Source organism: Rhineura floridana, chromosome 2 (genome assembly GCF_030035675.1).
Source record: "Rhineura floridana isolate rRhiFlo1 chromosome 2, rRhiFlo1.hap2, whole genome shotgun sequence".
In the NCBI taxonomy this organism is placed as follows: Eukaryota; Metazoa; Chordata; class Lepidosauria; order Squamata; family Rhineuridae; genus Rhineura; species Rhineura floridana.
Window position 1 is genome coordinate 48,280,846 of NC_084481.1, and position 23,756 is coordinate 48,304,601.

A 23,756-nucleotide genomic window follows, 5' to 3' on the forward strand; every position below is an offset into this window, starting at 1 on the left:
TATTAGGTTTGTGCCTGTATGATTCATAGCTTTAACAGATATTAATATTCGAATAGTTATGAAATAGTGCAAAAATGGAGTATTCTAGTGCTAGAAAATAAAATTACCAATCTTATCTTTAGTTTAGTTTTGATTAATTTATTTTTAAAATGGAATTAGTTCCCCTTATTGAAACAGTCAAATAATTGACATTAGCAGGCATGGGTGTTGCTCTTAAAATGGAAATGGACTGCCTTCAAGTTGATTCCGACTTATGACGACCCTATGAATAGGGTTTTCATGGTAAGCTGTATTCAGAGTTGGTTTACCATTGCCTTCCTCTGAGGCTGAGAGGCAGTGACTGGCCCAAGGTCACCCAGTGAGCTTCATGGTTGTATGGGGATTCGAACCCTGGTCTCCCAGGCCGTAGTCCAACATTCTCTAACCACTATGCTACGCTGGCTCTTAAGACACATTTAAAGCCTGAAAATGCTTTCATTATTTTTAAAGAACAAGTATTTGTCAAGCCATTCTTGTTCCAGAGATAAGCTTTGAAAAGTGGTACATATTGGGGCAAATATTAATGATCTTGAAGTCTGTGGTATATTCCCACTCGACACTAAATCTCCCACCCTTGCTTTAGAGTCTCTTCAGTATGGTGGGAAAATCTGAAGAGAGGGGTTACAGTGGCTACAAGCCTGTGCATGCTTACCTGTGAGTAAGCGCCACTGAATACAATGAGACTTCCAAATAAATGTGTCCAGGATTGCACAGAAGGCAAACATACCAAAAAACTTGTTCAATTGCCAGAAAAGATAGATTAAATAAATCTTCAGGTAAGTAGAATAAATCTGCCTCAACGCTGAATAACTGTGATTTAATTCTACAGGTTTATAACAGAATTTGTAAACCTAGGCAATCTTTCAGCTCTTCGAACTTTCAGAGTATTGAGAGCTTTGAAAACTATTTCTGTAATCCCAGGTAAGAAGTGAGTGGTGTAAGGTGTTAGGTCCCTTGTGCCTCCCAACTGTTCCTTTTTATCCTGTCATTGTGTTTGTGTGTGAACTCCCCTATTACAGATATGTGACAGAGTTTGTGGACCTGGGCAATGTCTCAGCGTTGAGAACATTCAGAGTTCTCCGGGCATTGAAAACAATATCAGTCATCCCAGGTGAGAGCTAGGTTAAACACAGAGGCTGAGTTTTAGATTTGCCAAAGCTGCAAGTCACATTTCTTTGCACAAGCTTTGTTGCTTACCATGTATTATTGTTTTAATACAAGGAATGTAGATTTTTAGTTGTTACTGAAATAATTCCATTCACCTTTTTAAAAGTCAGCCTTTGAGTTTAATAGATTCTTGCATGAGATCATATACAGATTTTGTATTTTGCATATTAAAATATTAAATTTTCTCTCCCACACCAATATGAAAAATGGTTGCAGCTTTCATATTAAGATAAACATTACTGTTTATTGAAGTAATTTGGGATTGAAAATTTCAGCATTTGGAAAGCTGAATAACTAGTAGAGATCAAAGCAATAAGCTGATAAAGAATAGCATGGGCATTGCATGAAATATTGCTTTTTAAGATACCTTTCCTAAGCAAAGTAGGTTGAAATGATGCGCTTCATGAGTAAAAAAATGTACAACTGGTACCTTTTTTCTTTAGATGAGATCTACAGAAAGCATGAATAACCATGTCACCGGCTTTTAAATGGCTAGTATAGACTGCATGCTTTTCATTTCCATTTGCAGTTTTACATTTTGAAATGTTTCCATTTGTCATGAAGTAAAAAAGCTTTCTCTTGTACCTCATGACAAAAATTACATCTTTTTTCATTGAGGAGCTGCCTGCATGGCATTTTTAAATGTCAAATGCCATACAACCATCTTCAATTACTTGACACCTAAATCAGGAGTCAGATATTGTGATTACACTTTTGTCTCTCTTTTTAGGCCTGAAGACCATTGTGGGAGCACTCATTCAGTCAGTGAAGAAACTCTCGGATGTCATGATTCTGACCGTGTTTTGTCTGAGTGTATTTGCACTAATAGGGCTGCAGCTGTTTATGGGCCACTTGAGGCAAAAATGTGTGATTTGGCCCCTAAATAATGATTCTGCTCAAGACCCATACTATGCACAATATTACAATGCAGGAGTACTCGACTGGTCTAAATACATTGATGACACAGGTGAGGTTTACTGAAAGGGCCAATGTGGTCCAATGGGGACACCTTGATACAAATTTAAGCACTGCTGTGAATTCATACAACAGTCTTGGGCAAAGGCATAATAAGCATAATTCAGAAAAATAGAGTTCAGCAAAAAGAACTGCGGAGAATTTCAATATTCAGCCTCACTTACATGCATGGTAACTGGGCGGAGTCTGTGAATTCTCCTTTAGGCTGGCCATCAGGGGTTGGCATTTTTAGGCCCATACCCTAGCAGGAGGGTCCACTGCTTACTCCTGGAACCTTCTCACCTGCTGATGAGCCTCCTTTTCTGTTCTGTTGATCTGTTCTCTTTATTTATTTATAAAAGTATTTCTATAGCACCACATTAAAAAACATCAGGACAGTGTACAACATTAAAACATAAAGCACCATTAAAACAATACATCTTTGAGCATACAAACAGTGACAACATTGAAGAGAAGAATCAGCAGTCTCTCCTTGCCTTACACTTTCCCTCTGGGCGGCACCACTGCATGCATCTTGCCCAAGCTCTCTTACCGCGGATGCCCCCCCCCCAAGGCCTAGAGCTAGTACTGCTTTGTTTGTTTGATGCATGTGCCCTCAATTAGATGTGTAAAGCTTAGATTCAATGCCTTGCCATAGTTGTCAAGAAGCTGGTTTTACTGGCTTAGAATCATTTTCTTCATATTGATGACTGGGAAAAAGAGCTCTCAGAATTAACATCAGTTTCAAGTGGGGGGACACGCATATGATGCCTTTGTGTGTTACTTACATGAAGGGAGTCCATTTGTTGAAAGGGAAGGGGCCACACCAACTAATCCTCGTTCTGCTTTCTGCATGTTGAGCCTGCATTAGTAGACTTCCATGCAAGCAGGAAATCTGTGAAATTGGGATTCTTGATTGTATGAAAGTTTACATACATAAGCTTTGTTGCTGCAGATATGGATGCTCAGTGCATGGATGTTGGAGGGTGGTGAACTGCATGACATCGGATGGGGCCATCAGCACAACCACATTTCCCTTTCAAGATGTAGATGCATGAGGTAATGCGCAGGTGGCTTTAAACGAAGGAGCATGTTGCACACATTTAATGGCATATGGGAGAGGTTCTCAAACTGTCGTCCATGGAGCACCCGTGGTCCGCGAGCTTCATGCTGGTGGTCCGCAACATGTTTGTGAAGCCTGCTCCATTGTTCTAAGGCTTTGCACTGTATGCCATTTTCCAGCCGCTCCCCCCCCCCCGGAGCAAGTGCAACAATCCACATTCTCATAAGTCTATTTTGGTTTGGGATATGTGGAAGATTACTGGGCATGAAAAGTCCCCCTCCCCCAGTGAGGGGAAGTGACCCAGCCCTCCAATCCTATTTGCAGTAGTTGCTGAAGGTGGGTAGTTTGTCTCTCCCACCTCACGATTGAAGATTGATGTCCCTTCTGGTGGCTCTTCCCACCTTTTTTCTCTTCCTGTCTTTGTGCCTAGAGTCTGGCAGTCAGGGAGTGAAGTCAAACAAGCGAGGCTTAATAAACAGTGCTCTTTGTTTTTTGCAACTACTGTTGTTCCTCTCTTACACCCTCCACATTTCCTCCACCCCCCATTTTCTAGCCCCCTGTAATGTACCATGCCCCCTCCACATCTTCAAAACAGAAGGGCCCCTCCTCAACAGCCTGGATGGCTGCACTGAGAGCCACCAGGTAAGGAGAGGTAAAACCAAGAGATTTCAAGGCAGTGAGCTACGATATGTGCTTATGAGTAAGCACCATAGAACACAGTTAGGCTACCTTTTGAGTAAAGGTGCATGGGATCCAGCTTTTAAGGCTGCAGTCCAATGCACATCCACTATTGATCTCTGTGGGGTAAACATGCATGGGTGCATGAGGTTTGGGAAGAACAAGAGATAAAACTGACTTTATTTGGGGGGACAAAAAGGGCCAAGGAAGTGAAGGGGAAGTACTGACAGATTTTAAGGGATTTTTGTAGATCATATCTGTGGAGCGCTTTGAGTACAAACCTTTTCAGCCCTTTGCCACCACTTACCCAGATTACCTGCCGTTTGCAACTACCTACACACAGATAATTTCTGTTCCATATGGTTCTATTCTATTAGATAATTATATTGGTTTTTAATAGTATTATTATTGATTATATATTACATTACAATTTGAATTCCATAGAATAAAATAAAGTATAAATAAAAGAAGCAATACCAATACAATAGCATCTAGCACAGTGCATGTCAGTTGTCACAAGAGGCAGAAAAATCACTGTAATCCACGAAGTCCCTCAAATGTTCTATCAGTCCTTGGAGGAAAAAAGGTTTGGGAACCAGTGGCATATGGGATGCTATTCTGGGGCACTCTCACAACAAGATTGACCCCGCACCACAACTTCTATGACTGGTAATCTGACTCCTTATCCAATTGACACACATCTCTTGTTTCCTTTGTCTTGTTTTATATCTCCGTAAGATTTCTGCAGTCATTCTGCAGAGAACCAAGACTCTAAGAACGGGAATAGAAGTTCTCTTCTTTCCAATAGTTTTGTACAATCCATAAGTACCATACGGTTTTATTTTCAAAATTTCTTTGTCTAATTGCCATGCCTTACTTATTTATTTATTTATTTACGATTATGAATAATCTTTAATGAACTATTCTTTTTTTAAAAAAAAAGTTAAGGTGCAATTAATTGGCACTCAGCCATGACCTTCATGATAATTGGGAGGGGAATGACCTAACTTCCATGGGGTTGTTTGGACTGACTGTGAAAAACAATGATAATTTGCTAAACTTTGGATTAATAAAAATTATTACATTTACAGCATAATTCTGTGCAGGTTTACTTGGAAGTCACTGTGTTGCTTTGGGTTTATTCCTGAGCAGCAGAACAATCCAAATTATGGGAAGCTGGCAAAGGGGGAGGCAATAGCGGAGGAACCGGAGGAAAACTCTGCAGCATCCACACCCCATTTGGCAGTTGCTGGCCCGGGTGAATGCAGGCTGCATCGGGAACTGCATGCGGGAGCCAGAAGAGAAGTCCCAGCTCCCACGAATAGCAATACTGGGGAGTCCCCATTGACCCATAGTTCATTTGTTTTCTACTGTTGACCTTTTTGTTGGTGGAATTCCTGTGTGGATCAGGACCCACAGGAGCACCCTGAGGGGGATTTGGATGCCGTGTAAGTTCCCCCCATGGGTCCTCCCCCACCACGCCTCTGGAATGACCCATTTTGGGGGCTTTCGCTGGCTCTCCATCCACTGGGCTGGCTGTCCCCAGCAGACCCCTGGTGGCAATGGCAGGGTCCCAGCAGTACTGCAGCTGGGACAAGGGGCTTCTGCCAGCAGGTCCTGGTAGGGAGCCTGCCAGCTCAGCCAGGGGTCTCCCACATCCAACTCCCCCCAGCCCAGCATAAACTCAAGATGGATTGCTCCCCAAGTCAATTTACGATTGCAGCCTTTGACTATCATTTTAATAATTTTTTTAAATTTGAGAATCTAAGTAGTTATGAGAGCCAGTGTGGTGTACTGGTTAAGGTGCTTGACTCAAATTACTAAAATTCAGTCTGCTCTGCTTTTAGTTGATTTTCCAACCAGTCTATTAATTTAAAAAAATCATTTGCAGGGCGTTACAATGATGTTGATTAATTAATCTAAGAGCTTCTCTTGGCTAAGTTACATTAGTAGTTTATCTGGACTAAATACTATGGAAACCTAATTCACTGCAGGACAAATAATCTTAAATGCATTGCTTAAATGAAGAGAAAGCATTGTTTATACAAAAAAAACTATGCCATTCAAAAGCTGAAATACATAATTGCAATAAATAACCAGTTAATAACTCATTTTATATTTCATTGTAATTATTAATCAAAGAGATTAATTGATTAGTGGTTTCAGCTACAATAAAGCTAGTCTGTTCCAAAAATCTCCAGGTGTTCTTACTCTTGCTTGATGATTGTCCACCTTCTCTACAGTAATAACCTTAGGCTGCAATTATATCCACACTTGTCTGGGAGTAACTCCCATTGAACAAGAGGATTTGACTTCTTAGTAAACATGCATAGGATCATGCTACACATGGGTCACTGAAAAGAATCCAGACAACAGAGTTTGCTTGCTTTAATTTATATCCCGCCCTTCCTCCCAGGAGAGACAAACAAAAACACTAAAAACACTCTTGTTGTTGCTGTTATGTGCCCTCTAGTCAGTCTTAAAAACAAAACACCTTGAAAACATATTAAAACAAAACATCTTTAAAAAAAAAAAAGCTTAAAAAAATCTAAAAAAGTAATTCCAACAGACGTAGACTGAGATAAGGTCTCTATGTAAAAGGCTTGTTGAAAGTGGAAGGTCTCCAGTAGGCACCGAAAAGATAACAGAGATGGTGCTTGTCCAATATTTAAGAGGAGGGAATTCCAAAGAGTAGGTGCTTGTATCTTTCCCAATAGTAGCTCCCCTAGTACATTGCATGAACACAGGTTGCTATTTTTTCAATCATCAGAACACCAAATGATATCTGCTAGGATAAGTGGAAATCTCCCTTGTGTGTTTGTGTGCAAGACTTTGCATGTACACAAGGGGTTTGCTAGATTGTAGCCCCTCTTATTCAAATATTCTTTAGTAGTTAATGGTTATAATAAAGTGATCATGAGTTGAATGAAATCAAAATGTGACAGTTTTTTCTTTCTTTCTTAGAACAACCAAAACACTTTTACACTTTGGAAGGGTCAACGGATCCCTTGCTTTGTGGAAATAATTCAGATGCTGGGTAAGCAACTTTCAAAATGTTATGTCCACCGTTAATCATGCGACTTAAGTTGGCTAATCTAGTGACATCACTCGAATTCTAAAAGCTGCAAGCAGAATTCCATTAATGAAATAAGGATTTTCTGCCATTTCTTTCCTTCCAAAATCCTACAAAAAGTCACTTCCAGGGGATGTGGCACAGGGCTGCAGCTGGAGCGAGTATTGGGACTCCCAGGGGAAAGGGGGACTGTGACTTGTACAGGGCAAATGGATCCATGCTGTTGTAATGTTTTGTTTTATAAGAGCTCAACTTAGCATAAATGTTTCTTTTCTACAATTTCTTTGTAGAAATGTAGATTGTTCCTACAAATTGTGATAAGTTAATATAGCTTATGTTATACACTTAGTTGTAATGCCAGAAGCGTAGTTATAATAATAATAATAATAAAATTTTATTTCTGAGTCGCCTATCTGGCCGGGTTAGCGGCCACTCTAGGCGACGTACACAATAGATAAAATACAACATATAAAATACACATATAAACCAGGAACCTCAACTATAATTAAGCTAAAAACCACCCATAACTGTAACAAGATAAGACTAGTCCACCCCAGGAAGCTTGTATGCCTGCCTAAATAGCCAGGTTTTCAAGGCTCGGCGGAAACTTGGCAGGGAGGGGGCATGGCGGAGGTCATATGGCAGGGAATTCCAGAGGGTGGGGGCCACAATCGAAAATGCCCTCTCTCTGGTCCGCACCAGCCTAGCTGTTCTAACTGGTGGGACTGAGAGAAGGTCTTGTGAGGCTGATCTCATTAGGCGGCATATTTGGTGATGCTGGAGGCGCTCCTTCAGATAAACTGGGCCGAAACCGTATAGGGCTTTAAAAGTTAATACCAACACCTTGAATTGGGCCCGGTAAACAACTGGTAACCAGTGTAGATCTTCCATCACCGGTGTGATGTGATCACGGCGACGGCTGTTCTTAATTAAACGTGCCGCCGCATTCTGTACCAGCTGTAGTTTCTGGACCGTTTTCAAGGGTAACCCAACGTAGAGCGCATTGCAGTAGTCTAAGCGAGAGGAGACCATGGCATGTACCACCCGTGGGAGCAGATGGACATGAAGGTAGGGTCGCAGCCTCTGTATTAGATGTAATTGATACCAAGCTGCCCGGCTCACTGCCAAAACCTGAGCCTCCATGGACAGCTGGGAGTCAAGAATGACCCCAAGGCTGTGGACCTGGTCCTTCAGGGGAAATCTTACCCCATTAAACACCAGGTCTATATCTCCTAACCTTCTCTTGTCTCCCACGAGCAGCACCTCGGTCTTGTCGGGGTTCAGTTTCAGCCTATTACCTCCCATCCATTCACTTACGGACTCCAGGCACTTGGAAATGGTATCCACAGCCAACTCTGGTGAGGACTTAAACGAGAGATAGAGCTGAGTGTCATCCGCATATTGGTGACACTGCAACCCAAATCTCCTGATGATGGCTCCCAGTGGCTTTACATAGATGTTAGATAGCATGGGAGAGAGGATAGAACCCTGTGGCACACCACAATGTAGAGGCCAAGGGTCTGAAACCTCATCTCCCAATGCTACCCGTTGATGCCTGTCTGAAAGATAGGAACGGAACCACCGTAAAACAGTGCCTCCTATTCCCATTCCCCCCAGGCGATCTAAAAGGATACCATGGTTAACGGTATCGAAAGCCGCTGAGAGATCCAGGAGGACGAGGAAAGCATATTCTCCTCTATCCAACGCCTTCCTTAAATCATCCACCAGAGCGACCAAGGCTGTTTCAGTTCCATGTCCAGTGAAAGCCTGATTGGAATGGATCTAAATAATCTGCTTCATCCAAGTGTGTCCGTAACTGTTTGGCCACCACTCGCTCAATCACCTTGCCCAAGAATGGTAAATTAGAGATCGGGCGAAAGTTGTTCAACTCTTGGGGATCCAAGGAGGGCTTTTTCAGAATGGGCTTTATTACCGCCTCCTTGAGGCCTGATGGCATTACACCTTCTTCCAAGGAAGCATTCACCACTACCGTGATCCCTTCGCTCAGTCTCTCTTTGCAGCCCATAATGAGCCACGTGGGGCAAGGATCAACCAGACAGGTGGTCGGCCTCACAGTAGAGAGCACCTTGTCCACTTCCTCAGAGGGAAGAGGCTGAAACCTATCCCACCGGACCGGGATGCCACTCAACTCTGGCCCACTTCCTGTATTCACGGCGTACGGAAACTAAACCAGGGTTTGCTCCTTTTTCTTTCAAAAGGAAAGGAAGAGGAACACCAAAAAGTAGAATCGGCAACAAAAGAGGCAAAGGCTCATACTGATGCTCAGGAAATGTACTGTGCTGTGCTCTTAGTGATACAACATTAATATTCAGACAGTGGTATAAAATCCCTGCTCTAGAAGGCAATATTATTATTGTTGTTGTTGTTGTTGTTGTTGTTGTTGTTGTCTTTATACCCTGCCATTTTTCCAAAACTGGAACTCATGGTGGCTTCCAGATAAAAAATACATATAATTAAAAACATACAAAATCTACATTAAAATAAGATTAAACTATTTCCAATATTAAAACCATACACACATATAGCTAAAAGAGTTCAAACTAGTTTAAAAATAATATAATAGACATTAGCAATGCAGCACCCTTCACGCCCTATCCTTAGCCTTCAATTCCAAAGACTTGTTGGAATAGGAAGGTCTTTGCTTGTCGGCAGAAGGACTGCAAGGAGGGGGTCATTCTTACCTCCCTAGGAAGGGAATTCCAAAGCCTAGGGGCAGCCACTGAGAAGGCCCTCTCACGCGTCCCCACTAGTCGTACTTGAGAAGATGTGGGTATTGAGAGAAGGGCCTCTCCTGAGGATCTCAGGGCCTGGGCAGGCTCATACAGGGAGATACGGTCTGATAAATAGCCTGGACCTATCGGGGGAAGGGCCGTAGCTCAGTGGTAGACCATCTGCCTTCCATGCAGAAGGTCTCAAGTTCAGTCCCGGCGTCTCCAGGTGGGGCTGGACCACGGTCAATAGATGAACCAATGGTTTGACTCAATATGAAGCAGCTTCCTATGTTCCTAACTAGTCCAGAAACATTGGGCATAGCACACACCGCAACACATTTCTTATTTTGCAAGCATCAGTTGAGGTTCCGCTTCTTTCAGCTATTTTTATTTTACATTTACTTTTTTTCTTTCAGACCTTTGAAATTGTAGTAACCCGAACTGTTATATATATATTATTATTAATGTTACCTGAAGATCTCCAAGCAACTTACAGTTATTAAAAACAAAACTAAATATAGCCTACCTTAAAAATAAAATAATCAAACAACTACCCCCAATCAGCCACAGATAGCTTTGGCAGGACACTGATAGAAACATCATCTCTGCCTATCAAATGCCTGGGAAGAAAGATAAATATTTACTTGGCGCTGGAAAGATATCAGTGAAGGAGCACTGTGGAGTGCATTTGAGTCAGCAGTAAGGATGGACAGATCAGTTCTATTTCTCGTCCATGTCAATTTCACATGTGTTCATTCGTTTTCGCATTAATCCATTCATTTAAAAAGAAATCCATACGGAAATTTGTATTTAAATACATACGTGGTCACATATAATATGTATATTATCTCAATGTATGCATTTTTAAATTATTTTATCTGAAACACATTTTAATACATCTTTGTACATTATTTTTGTCTGAGAACTACATCACAAAATTCAGAGAAAAATATGAAATTTGAAAGATACTTAAATTCTGATCCTATAATAGTCTGGAAGGTGCAGATTGGATTGGTTCAATTAAAATGTGGATCAAACGAAATTCTCCACAATCCCTACTTAGTAGGCATAATGTCAGATCAGATTTAGAAACAGTCATTTCTTTCATTGCCTTCTTTTACAGCCAATGTCCAGAGGGATATACGTGTATAAAAGCTGGCAGAAACCCCAACTATGGCTACACAAGCTTTGATACCTTCAGCTGGGCCTTCTTGTCACTCTTTCGGCTGATGACTCAGGACTACTGGGAAAATCTTTACCAACTGGTGAGAGATCCTCAAAACAGGATTTTGCTGATACTGTACTTAAGGGAAAGGCAGAGCTAATACTACCCATGTTTAAATACATATATATTTCCCTCTCTAGGAGAAAATGCTCCAGCCCAGTGGGAGGTTCAATTCCTGGCATCTCCAGGTAGAGCTCAGAAATACTCCCTGCCTGAAAACCTGGAGAGCCACTGCTAGTGAATGTAAACAATACCGAGCTAGAAGGATCAATGGTCTGACTCAGTATAATGCAGCTTCCTATGTTCCTGTCTCTATTAAATAACTGTTCAATAAAAAAGAGCTGCTGCACTGTAAACCAGTTTATTTTCCAAGAGAAAAGGCTAAACTTTACAGACTGCATAGAAAGGATAGAGCTTATAAATGAAAGTTTATTTTGTCACAGGGTAGCCACTCCTCTTCCATGGTAACTGCCAATTCATTGGTTATAGATAGTTGTTCGTTAATCCAGGATAAACTTCTAATAACAAAAGATAAGTACCGAATAGCATTTATTGCTGAATATAGACCTATAAGCAAACAAAATATCTCACAATCCTTGGCAGCAGTGTTTGAGAGATTCCCTGGGGGCAACTGGTTGCCACTCTATCATTCATAGCCTAGATGGATCTTTAGCTATGAAGGGGGATGTTTTTCCCCTCAGGCCTCCATCACTGACTTCTCTCTCTGTCTGTGTCTGCTGTTTCCCCCTCTCCTGTCTGAGAAAGTGTCTTTATAAACTCTCATGATTCCTCCTTTATAGTAGAATGAGTCATGGATCATGAGTTTAGAGATCTTTTTCTTTCCAGCTAGTCTTGTGCCTATGACCTAATAGGGATACTATACTGACCTGCTGTGAAAGAGTTCACAGCTTTCTCTTGCTCTTATCTGTGAGGTGACTAATACATGTCTCCACAGCCTACTTAACAGCTTAATTCCATCCACTAGGCAGAGAGAATGAACTTCAATAATGATCCTTATACAAGTTCCCACATAGACCCTAAATATGGCATTTAAGAGGTAATCTTTGAATGTCACCTATACCTCCTTGTCTGTACAACAATCTTGCACAAATCTTAAATACAAAGTTGTAAGTTAAATGTAATTTTGAAATGTTCAAAACAGCTGTGCTGTATTGCATATGTATTTTAAACATTCTCACCATAAATGTCTTGCTGAATACCTGGCGCATAACATTTGGAGAAATTTATGCATTCGATCTGATCTGGAGTAGCCCTTCCAAGAGTGGAAGAGTGCATTTTGTTTGCAGCAGTGGCTACAGTGAAGGCTCCAGTTGGTGGTGTGGGAGGAGAGGCATGTTTTTCTCTGATTCCTTCTTCTCCACACTTCCATGCTATTCGACAGAATCGTACAACCCTCCAGAGCAGATTTCAGGGGGCTGCTTGGTAACTTATGTAAGTAACAGCATAATCCTTACCATGTCTACTTAGGAATAAGACCTACTGAATCGTGGGCCTTACTCCCAGGTGAGGTTAGGATTGTTGCCTTAGTAACATCAGTCCATTGATTTCACACATTCTTTAAAGTTCAGTTTAACTGATCCAGTAACCAGCATTGCTTATGATTTCCCCAGACTCTGCGTGCTTCTGGCAAAACATACATGATCTTTTTTGTCCTGGTGATTTTCCTGGGCTCTTTCTATCTGGTCAACTTGATCCTGGCCGTTGTTGCCATGGCCTACGAAGAGCAGAATCAGGCCACCATGGAAGAAGCAGTGCGGAAGGAAGCTGAATATCAGCAGATGCTGGAACAGCTGAAGAGGCATCAAGAGGAAGCCCAGGTACTGGAGACCTTTGCACCAGTGCAGCATTTTCCAACAAATAGAAGAATAGATTGTGTAACTATCCATATTCCAGAGATTCCTTGCAGCAGTTCCATCAGGCACTTGGGCCCTATTTACTCCCATTAACCTCCCCATTCACTTCAGTGCAGGTTATAACACCCCACCCCGAGAGATGGTTGAGCCCCTCCATTAATGATACTGGGGAACCCTGCTTGTGCAAGAACATGTACAAATGCATTCATAATGAAATTCTATGTTGGGTTCATATGAAGGGATGAATCCATCAGTAGATAGACAACAGTTACACAAAGCTCTGTTGATTTCTAGTGGGACTGGTGTGGAATCCCCATGCAATGCTAAATAAACTATCTATTGACGTACATTTTGGGAATATAAAAGTTAATAGATTAAGTTCAGAAACAACAGAGAGTCCTGTGACACCTTTAAAGACTTGACAATTTTACTATGGCAGTAGCAGCTTGCTCAATGGAGCCTGTCAGAAGTGATATCACTGCCACTTAATGGGAGAGAGAGGGGTGAGCCAGTGGCAAAGTCAGGGCTGTGTAGGTGCACTGGTGGAAGCACCAGATTGGCTCCACTCATGCACCCATGCTTACAGGTAGTCATTTGGATGCATTACTTACTGGATGTGCTTTTCAACAGCAAATATACTTTCACATCTCATAGCAAACAAAGGAATATTGAGAGCCAGCATGACATAGTGGTTAGAGTGTTGGGCTAGGACCTGGGAGACCAGGGTTCGTATCCCCATTCAGCCATGAAGCTCACTGGCTGGCGTTTGGCTAGTCACTATCTCTTAGCCTAACTTACTTCACAGGATTGTTGTAAAGATGAGAACCATGTATGCCACCTTGAACTCCTTGAAGGAACGGTGGGATATAAATGTAATAAATAAATAAAATATTGTTAAATGAATAGTCTTAAAAGGACATCTGTGAATGACTCTTGATTTTTTTAAGGTGCTTCTGACAATGATGGCTTGGAACCACTTTTTGGACAATAAACCATGAATCAACTTCATCTAGCTATAAGAAGCATATTTTTTTAAAAAGCAACAACTGGATGAGAACTCTCATCAATAAAATAATGATTCAGGAAAATATGCATTTTTAAAAAGAATTATTAGGTGAGGGGTTCATGGAGCATTTTCTGACACAAAGAATGGAGCAGCCCTTACACAGAAGGTACTTCCTGTGCACTAAGGCCCATGAGGCATAGACCATGATGCCCTCCAGATGTTGTTAGACTCCAACTACCATAGCTCCAGTCAGCATAGCCAGTGGTCAGGTGTGATGGGAATTTTAGTACAGCAACATCTGGAGGGCACCATGTTGGCTACCCCTGGTGTAAAAAGCAGCATTCCACCAGTGTACCATATTCAGAGTATGTAATACATTGGCACATGTGGCAACAGCCCTTGTAAAATAAACATACAAGCTAGATTCAACTTCCAGTGATTCTACCACATCCAGATCCTTAGTCAGAAGCTATTTTGTTAATACTTGGCAGAGGAAATCCTACATCTCCTCCTTGTATTATTAAAGCATAGATACCATATTCTGAAATAGTTTTACAATAAATATATGGTAGTTTAAGTATTTCTTGGCAGGGCATTGACAAGGCTTGTTCTCTCTTTGTACAACAGGCACTAGCAGCTGCAGCAGCTTGCAAAGACTTTAGGGATGAAGGTGGGCTTGGAAGACTATCTGAAACCTCTTCGGAAATTTCAAGGCTAAGCTCCAAAAGTGCTAAAGAAAGAAGGAACCGGAGGAAGAAAAGGCGGCAAAGACAGTTATCTGTAGGAGAGGAGAAAGCAAATGGCAAAAAGTTTCCAAAATCTGAATCAGATAGCAGCATCAAAAAGAAGGGATTTCGGTTTTCCCTGGAAGGAAACAGACTCACCTATGAAAACAGGATCACTTCTCCATACCAGGTATTTTGTGACACTGTTTGTTCTGTTGCAAAATGTTCCAGCTTTCAGGCAGAATCTGGATGATGGCAAGAAACATTCCCCAATCTGTTTTAGGCATTATCTTCCACGTCAGGGGAGGGGAAACCTGTGGCCCTCCAGATGTTGGACTGCAGCTCTCATAGTCCCTGGCCATTGGCCATGCTGGCTGAGTCTGATGGGAGGTAGAGTCCAACAATATCTGGAGGGTCACAGGTTTCCCTACCCCAGTTCTACATGCAGGGGAGAAGGAGAAAGGAAAGCAAGGGAAGAAGTGCAAAAGTCCCAAGATCTCAGTGCCTGTACAGGGTTCAGGGATTTTTTTTCATCCGCATAAGCTCTGTCTTAAACATGTAATTGTTTAGGATTTCTTTTCGTATGGCAATAGTTGGTGAAGTTCAGGCCTTGACATTTTTTTATTGTTTGAGGTTCAAACAGCTGAAAGGAAGTAGGGGGAGTGTGCAACTTGGAGTGGGGGAGGTGGATTGTGGCTCCAAGAAGAGAAAGCATAGCTCTTCCCACATCTGCCACTTCTCCCCTCCACAAACCTCCCCCAGTGATTTTTCCCCTGTCACTTATGTTGTTGTTTGTTCATCCTTGTTACTTGTTCAGCTGGTCCTTTTTTTTAGAGGTCATCATTTAGCCAAATGCTTGCTTTCCATACACACCCCTTCTGCCAATGCACACCAAGTTTTATTGGTAGTATTTTGGTGGTTTGTCAAATTCTGAGAAATCTGGATTTGGGGAAGTAATCTAGGATTTCTTTTAAAAGCAACAACAAGGGGATTTGTGGATTTCTTCCTAAGGTTCACCTAACCATTCCATTTCTATCTCCTTAGTCCATGCTGTTTTCCACACGACGAAATAGCAGAGCAAGCTTTTCCAGCTTCAGAGGCCAAGCCACAGAAGGGGGCTCAGATGCTGATAGTGAGCAGAGCACCTTTGAAGACAATGGAAGCCGTAGCGGTTCCTATTTTATTCTGCGCAGACATAGCGAGCGATGTGGCAGTAACGTTAGTCAGACCATGTTGCCCACGTTTCCAGTGAATGGAAAGATGCACAGCAGTGTGGACTGCAATGGGGTGGTTTCCTTGGTAGGAGGGCCCCCAGCACTCCTGTCGCCCACTGGACAGCTTCTCCCAGAGGTGATAATAGATAAAGCAACTACTGACGACAGTGTAAGGATGTTTTAAGTAGCATGGGCATGGTGGGTCTACAGAATGGAATCCAAGCTGTCTAAATGCATCTGCATCTTGGAAAAAACAAGCTTTCGTGTTGTAACTATCCAGGCTTTCCAAACTGTGCAACACGGAAAGTAATGGTCCTGCCTTTACCTCCATGTATTTGCAAACACATCCCAAGTCAGGCAATTTAATGTGGCCAAATGTACATTTACTTCATGCAAAGTAAATGCTTGTTAAGTGTCCGAGGCCCCTTTTCTCTTACCTCCTCCCAGCTCCTGCCTGTTCCCTCCCCTGAACGCCATCCTGTTCCTCTATTCCCCTTCCCTTTCCCCATCTCCTTCTCATTCCTCCAGTAGATCCTTGCATTTTCCCAATGATCCTCAGCACAGTAAGAGATAAAAGGATGCGTTCCATCACCTTGCAGGTCAAACTGCATTCTTCCATTCCTAGTGCCATGGTAGACTGCGCAAGGCCCTGCCCTCAAGCAGCTGTCATCTCGGCCCAACAGGGTAAGACAGAGAGGGAGGCAACAAATAATGGTTTTACAACAAGAAGAGCACTTCTTTTTAAAATATCATGTAGATCTCCTGTCACAACTTAGAAATAGTTGCTCACTCGAAGTGTAAAAGCACTTTCATTTGGAAACATTCTGGGTAGCACCATAAATTCCTCTAACCCTTTTCTTTCAGGGTAAGGGGTTTATAACCTCTGGTCCTTTAGATGTTGTTGGACTGCGGCTCCTATCATCCAAGACAGTTGGCCTTGCTGGTTGGGTCTGATGGGCATTGGAGCCCAACAACACCTGGAAGGCCATAGGTCCCCCACCCGTTTTACAGTCAGCAAAATCTTCTCCCGGGGCGGGGAGAGATCACCATTGACTTGAATATGGGAAGGGGGTGGGAAAAAAGAGCATGGATCCCTAAGAAAGACTGGAGTGGGGGAGATGTCACCCTCCCAGTAAGAACTCCCAAGGGTCATTGGTGGGGGTGGACCTATGCCCCTGCCACTATTTTGGGGGATACAGTGGAGAGCTCCGCTGAGTTGCAAAGGCCAAGGCATAGATTCATGTGAAAAACAGTTGGATTACCCTGGGAAAATAATTCATTGTGATTAAAAGTTAGACCTCTCGATCAAAATAAAAGTTATCTGTATCCCTCCCTTCTCAGGCTCTGTATGTTTCCGCATTCAGCTTGGTTTTATTTCTGGGGGTGGGGGCTGTGTGGTTTCTTTGGACAGCCAAGGCAACAGAGCCACTCCGAAGCTTAGGGTGTCCTTGATTTGCCTCAAGATGCCTTGTTAATGGCATGATCCAACTTGGAAATATATCTTCCCCAAATTTCCCTGATTCACCTCGTAATTTGGGCTATTCGCAGAGTTGATGCACACCTCTAGTAAATGTCATATAATGCCACATTTGAGGAAAATGTTTGTAAAACTCACCCATGATGGCTTTATCACATCAGTAATGAATATAAGAATCCAACCCAACCTAAGAGCCATATTGGTTTAGATCCAGAGATACTCTGGCTTTTCCACCTCCCTGTAGTCACCTAAAAGTCTCCTGCTGAAGGATCAGAGGACCTTCTAGAACAATATAGGATGTGTTTGGGGGGGGTCTGCAAGGAGAGATGGATACTGTGTGGCCCACCTTGTGTGAACAGATGCACCTTCCACTTGAGGAAAGGATCCTCTGGATCCCACCATTATGTTTTAAGTAGGCATCTTGACATGTGTGAATGTGATAAACAGGTACTTAAAAGGAGTTCAGAGATCCAGAACTGGCTGCAGCTTCCTTGAGTGTATCCTCAATGGTATATCTATACTAGTTGCTGTATAATGTATGCCCTGAGTAAGGTGAAATTTGTGGTTAGAAAAATACAGAAAAAGCTGCTATAGTCTTAATAGATTATTAAGGTGCCTGACTTAAAACTTAGTATGTCCCTTAAAACTTATCTCTGCAATGAATTTGCTGGCAAACCAATTTTTTCTCAGCTCCAGATCCCCATCTGTAAAATAGGAACAATTTCTTTGTTGCTGTACATCATTTAAAAAGTTCAACGTTATTTCAGAACAATTTTTTGTAATAATGGACACTATACATTGTGTTTGCAGGTGCATAGTGTATTTTATCCCAGTATCCCTGGTTCATGATTGGCATGCTGAAGCTCAATTAAGTCAGACTTTTGTTGCTGATAAACTGAGATGAAAGTGGCAGGTTGTAAATGAGAGAAATTGGGCATGAACTACATTAGATATTTTATAAGGAGAAACAGTCCTGAATGGAGTGAAGACCTGAAGGAACACTGGTTCACAAATTTAGCGCTGAGAAGTGAAAGAATTATTGTTCATGTGTAACTTCTTTTCTTTTCTTTACTGGACCTCTATGTGAAAGCTATCTGGATATCTAATCATAAAACCAGACATTTTTGACCTCTGGTTCCAGTTCTTCATGCTTCAGTTAACATATAGCTTCTTCCAGTTTCTTTAGGGATAGGAAATCTGTGGCCCTCTAGATGTTGCTGAGACTACAGCTCCCATCATCCCTTACCATTGGCCATGCTGGCTGGACCTCATGGGAGTTGTAATCCAAGGACATCCAGGGGTTGTTCCCCATTGCTGCATTGCTCCATTTGTTAAATGGAGTTTAGAAAAATAATCAGGGAGCCAGTTCAGACATTTGGCCTACATATGCACACCCATCACCATCTGTAAGATATCATCTGTGAGCCAGGTAATTGTCCAATATTCATGATCCTGGCATCACACTGGAGAAGCAGAAAGGCATCAGGCAGTTCACATATGAAAATACCAGACTAACACATGAGCTCATTCATGTGATGGCAAGTGAGAGTGTTCCTGAGATGAGGTTCTGTCTCCTCCTCGTCATGCACATCCATAACATTACATTGTTGTAAACCGCCCAGAGAGCTTCGGCTATGGGGCGGTATACAAATGCAATGAATAAATAATAAATAAATAACATTAAGCCGGATGCCTGAACTGGACTATTGCAAAGTTGTACTCTGTGCTATGTGGCATGTATAAAATGCATTCTACTATTTAAATTATTTCATTTAAAACCAGATATGTGAAACACCTGTATTTGAAGTGCTAGATATTCCAAAAAGTCTGGCATAATAAAGGCAAAATTATTAAGCTGCATGTGGCATGAACTTCCTGATGCTTGTGTTATCTTTCTAGTATATGTTTCCATATAGTACAATCTAGTCTTTTTACTTCACTGCAGAGCACTGCTTCTGAAATAGATAGCAGAAAAAGGCGGTCGAGTTCTTTTCAGATATCAATGGATTTACTGGAAGATCCCACCATAAGGCAACGAGCAATGAGTATAGCAAGCATAATCACAAACACAATGGAAGGTAGGGTGTGTGTGTGTGTGTGTGTGTGTCTGTGTCTGTGTGTCTGTGTGTGTGTGTGTGTGTGTCTGTGTGTCTGTGTGTGTCTGTGTCCGTCCACCATGACGTTTAGTTCACTTGACTCTCGCTTGTGAGAGAACTCTTCTGGTAAGATGAGATGCTCTGAGGGATGATATTAAAGAAGCAAGACCTGGAAAAGCACTGATGATAATTATTAGAAAGGGGCAAGTCAGAAAAAAAAATCGATTGGTGTGCTTCACACATGCATGTTCAATACTTGGTGACTGCTGGATCAAAATTTGCATATCGAAATGAGGCTAGATATAACACTACCAACAGAACATACACAATAACTATCCTGGACCACTGCCTGGATTTGGTGGTGGGCTGGATGAGGGCCAGTAAACTGAGTCTGAATCCTAGCAAGACAGAGGCGCTGTGGATTGGTGGTTCCCAGGTTCAGATAATTGGTCAGTTGCCTGCTTTGGATGGGGTCGTACTCTTTCTGAAAGAGCAGGTTTGTAGTCTGGAAGTGCTCCTGGATCCATCTTTGTCGCTAGAGGCCCAGGTGACCTCAGTGGCTAGGACTGCCTTTTACCAGCTTCGGCTGGTAAGACAGCTGCGGCCATTTCTGGACTGGGATAGCCTGACCACTGTTGTCCACACACTGGTTACCTCCAGGCTGGATTACTGTAATGCTCTCTGTGTGAAGCTACTCTTGAGGTTGGTCTGGAAAATGCAGCAGCAAGACTGCTCAGTGGGACAGGGTATCGTCAACATGTCACCCCACTGCTGAAAGAATTGCACTGGCTGCCCATTTGCTACCAGGCTAAGTTCAAGGTTCTAGTATTGGTGTACAAAGCCCTATACAGCTTTGGACCAGGATACCTGCAAAACCATCTTATCCCTTATATACCCAGTCGATCACTGTGCTCTGCAGGTGAGGGCCTCCTTCAGATACCATCTTATCAGGAGGTCTGCTCTGCACAACATAGGAAGCGGACCTTTAATGTGGCAGCACCTACCCTGTGGAATTCCCTCCCTTTAAATATTAGACAGGCGCCTTCTCTGTTATCTCTTTGGCACCTATTGAAGACCTTCCTCTTTCAACAAGCCTTTTAACTTGAGACCTATCCCAGTCTGTGTCTTTGTTGGAATTGTTTTTTAATATGTTCTTAACCCTTCTTTTTAAAAATGTTTTTAATCTTAGATGTTTTGAAAGCTTTTTTTAAGAAATGTTTGTAAAGATGTTTTGTTTTAATGTGTTTTAAAGTTTGTTTTTATGATGTGTTAAAGTTTTTAGTGCTTTTGTTTAACACTCTAGGCTCCTGCTGGGAGGAAGGGCGGGATATAAATCAAATAATAAATAAATTTTGCAAATTTTAAATTTTGTTTTAGTTCAGTTGCATTTGCCTACTTAGCATGAAGCATGAAATGCATATTTGGTCTTCATGTTTTCAATATGCCTCTTTTCAGAACTTGAAGAATCCAGGCAGAAATGTTCACCATGCTGGTATAAATTTGCCGACACTTACTTGATTTGGAACTGCTGCGATACTTGGCTAAAAATAAAGAAAGTTGTTCATTTGATTGTGATGGATCCATTTGCTGACCTTGGCATTACCATCTGTATTGTCATAAACACACTTTTTATGTCCATGGAACACTATCCAATAGAGGAGACCTTCAACAGTGTTCTAAAAAATGGAAACCTGGTAAGTAAGGGTTTTTTTCATTACATTGTTTTCTGATTGGTAAACTTAACCCTGATTTTGCAAAACTCTGAAGATGCTTTCCTCCACCACGCTTAGAGCTGTGCTTCCCCCCCCCCAACCATCACCAGGATTTGGGGGGGAAATTGTCTTTTTAATTTGTCACATGACAGACAATGACAGGCTCTGTTTAAAGTATGATAGCTTGTTTTAAGCACAGGAGCAATTTAAGAATAGGACCCTCTGAAAAATTCAGTGAATAAGGCAGGGCGAGTGTCCATGAAAAGTCTTATCTGGAAGAGCCCCCAAAAGTCTGCTCACTCAAGACTTTCTCTGACTGAGGGTGGTTTGTTCATGATCACAATGACCCTATAAATACTTGAGTGATCCTGAAAAAAAAACTTGCTGTACAGTAATATAACCCTTGAAGAGTTAAATATGTATTATGGGCAAGAGTTAAGACTCCACACTTTGGACTTTCCTTTGCTCTGCTTCTCAGTTCCCAGCCAGCAATAAAAAAGCATGTTTTGTTTATTCTGCAGTTATGATGATGAGTAGAGTAGGACTAGATGCTTATTGCTAAAGGGGGAAATAAAGAATCAACAGAGTGATCTGAAAAATATGGCTAGGCTAAGTTACCCTTTACTGTTTTCATACACTTGCTATACTCACAATCATAGTGGCTATTTTTTCTTCTTCTTTTTGAATACTTGATGGCAAAGGATTAAAACAGCCTTCTTGTTATATGCCTTCAAGTTGATTATGACTTATGGCGATCCTATGAAACAGCAACCCTATGAATCAGCATCTGTTATAAACCACCCTGTTCAGATCTTGTAAGTTCAGGTCTGTGGCTTCTTTTATGGATTCAAATCCAATCTCTTGTTAGGTCTTCCTCTTTTTCTACTCCCTTCTGTTTTTCCCAGCATTATTGTCTTTTCTAGTGAATCGTATCTTCTCATTATGTGTCCAAAATATGATAACCTCAGTTTCATCATTTTAGCTTCTAATGATAGTTCTGGTTTAATTTGTTCTAACACCCAGTTTTTTGTTTTTTTCGCAGTCCTTGGTATGTGCAGAGCTCTTCTCCAACACCACATTTCAAATGAGTTGACTTTTCTCTTACCTGCTTTTTTCGCTGTCCAACTTTCACATCCATACATGGAGATCGGGAATACCATGGTCTGAATGATCCTGACTTTAGTGTTCAGTGATACATCTTTGCATTTGAGGACCTTTTCTAGTTCTCTCACAGCTGCCCTCCCCAGTCCTAGCCTTCTTCCGATTTCTTGACTATTGTCTCCATTTTGGTTAATGACTGTGCCAAGGTATTGATAATCCTTGACAAGTTCAATGTCCTCATTGTCAAACTTAAAGTTACATAAATCTTCTGTTGTCATTATTTTAGTCTACTTGACATTCAGCTGTAGCCTGGCTTTGTGCTTTCCTCTTTAACTTTGATCAGCATTAGTTTCAAATCTGCTAGTAGTATGGTATCATCTGCATCTTAAATTATTGATATTTCTCCCTCCAACGTTCATCTTGGTCCAATCCCGCTTTCCGTATGATATGTTCTGCGTATAGATTAAACAGTGTGATAAAATACACCCCTGTCTCACCCCCTTTCCAATTGGGAACCAATCGGTTTCTCCATATTCTGTCCTTACAGTAGCCTCTTATCCAGAGTATAGGTTGTGCATCAGGACAATCAGATGCTGTGGGACCCCCATTTCTTTTAAAGTTTTTAGTTTTTCATGATCTACACAGTCAAAGGCTTTGTTGTAATCTATAAAGCACAGGGTGCTTTTCTTCTGAAATTCCTTGGTCTGTTCCATTATCCAACTTACATTTGCGATATGATCTCTGGTACCTCTTCCCTTTCTAAATCGAGCTTGGACATCTGGCACTTCTCGCTCCATATATGGCAAGAGCCTTTGTTGTAGAATCTTGAGCATTACTTTACTTGCATGGGATATTAAGGTAATAGTTTGATCATTACCACATTCTCTGGGATTCTCTTTCTTTGGAATTGGGATGTATATGGAACGCTTCCAGTCTGTGGGTCATTGTTTTCTTTTCCATATTAGTTGACAAATTGTTGTCAGAATTTGGACAGATTCAGTCTCAGTAGCTTGTAGCAACTCTATTGGTATGCCATCTATTCCTGGTGGTTTGTTTCTTCCAAGTATTTTAAGAGCAGCGTCCACCTCATATTCTAAAATGTCTGGCTCTTCATCATACGGTTCCTCTGTGAATGAATCTGTCATCCTTGCATCTCTTTTATAGAGTTGTTCCATGTATTGCTTCCATCTTCCTTTTATTTTTTCTCGGTCAGTCAGTGTGTTCCCCTGTTGATTATTTAACATCCCTACTTTTGGCTTAAATTTCCTTTTAATTTCTGTAATCTTTTGGAATAAGGCTCTTGTTCTATCCTTTTTGTTGTGCTCTTCTATTTCTATACAATAATTATTGTAATAATTCTCTTTGTCCCTACATACTAGTTGCTTTATAGTTGCATTTAGGGTTCCAATCGTGTTTCTATCTCCTTTTGCTTTTGCTTTCCTTCTCTCTTTAACCATTTTAAGAGTTTCTTCAGCCATCCATTAACTATTGTCTTTTTGCATTCTTCCCTGATAATGTCTCTGACTTCACGCCAGAGTTCTTCTGGTTCTCTGTCAACTAAATTTAAAGCCTCAAATCTGTTCCTTATTTGATCTTTATATTCTTCTGGGATGTTATTTA

The 23,756-nt window shown here is 41.5% G+C and overlaps 1 protein-coding gene across 1 annotated transcript in view; it reads left to right on the top strand.

The window, feature by feature from the left end:
• Positions 1-23,756, top strand: part of LOC133376446 (sodium channel protein type 2 subunit alpha-like) — a 156,775-nt gene that overhangs the window by 84,738 nt on the left and 48,281 nt on the right. The window contains exons 6-14 of the mRNA XM_061608581.1: positions 869-960; positions 1,937-2,173; positions 6,866-6,938; positions 10,830-10,971; positions 12,563-12,769; positions 14,439-14,726; positions 15,581-15,919; positions 19,173-19,305; positions 20,779-21,017. Coding sequence (XP_061464565.1) covers positions 869-960; positions 1,937-2,173; positions 6,866-6,938; positions 10,830-10,971; positions 12,563-12,769; positions 14,439-14,726; positions 15,581-15,919; positions 19,173-19,305; positions 20,779-21,017 — 1,750 coding nt within the window. The remainder of the gene's footprint in view (positions 1-868; positions 961-1,936; positions 2,174-6,865; positions 6,939-10,829; positions 10,972-12,562; positions 12,770-14,438; positions 14,727-15,580; positions 15,920-19,172; positions 19,306-20,778; positions 21,018-23,756) is intronic.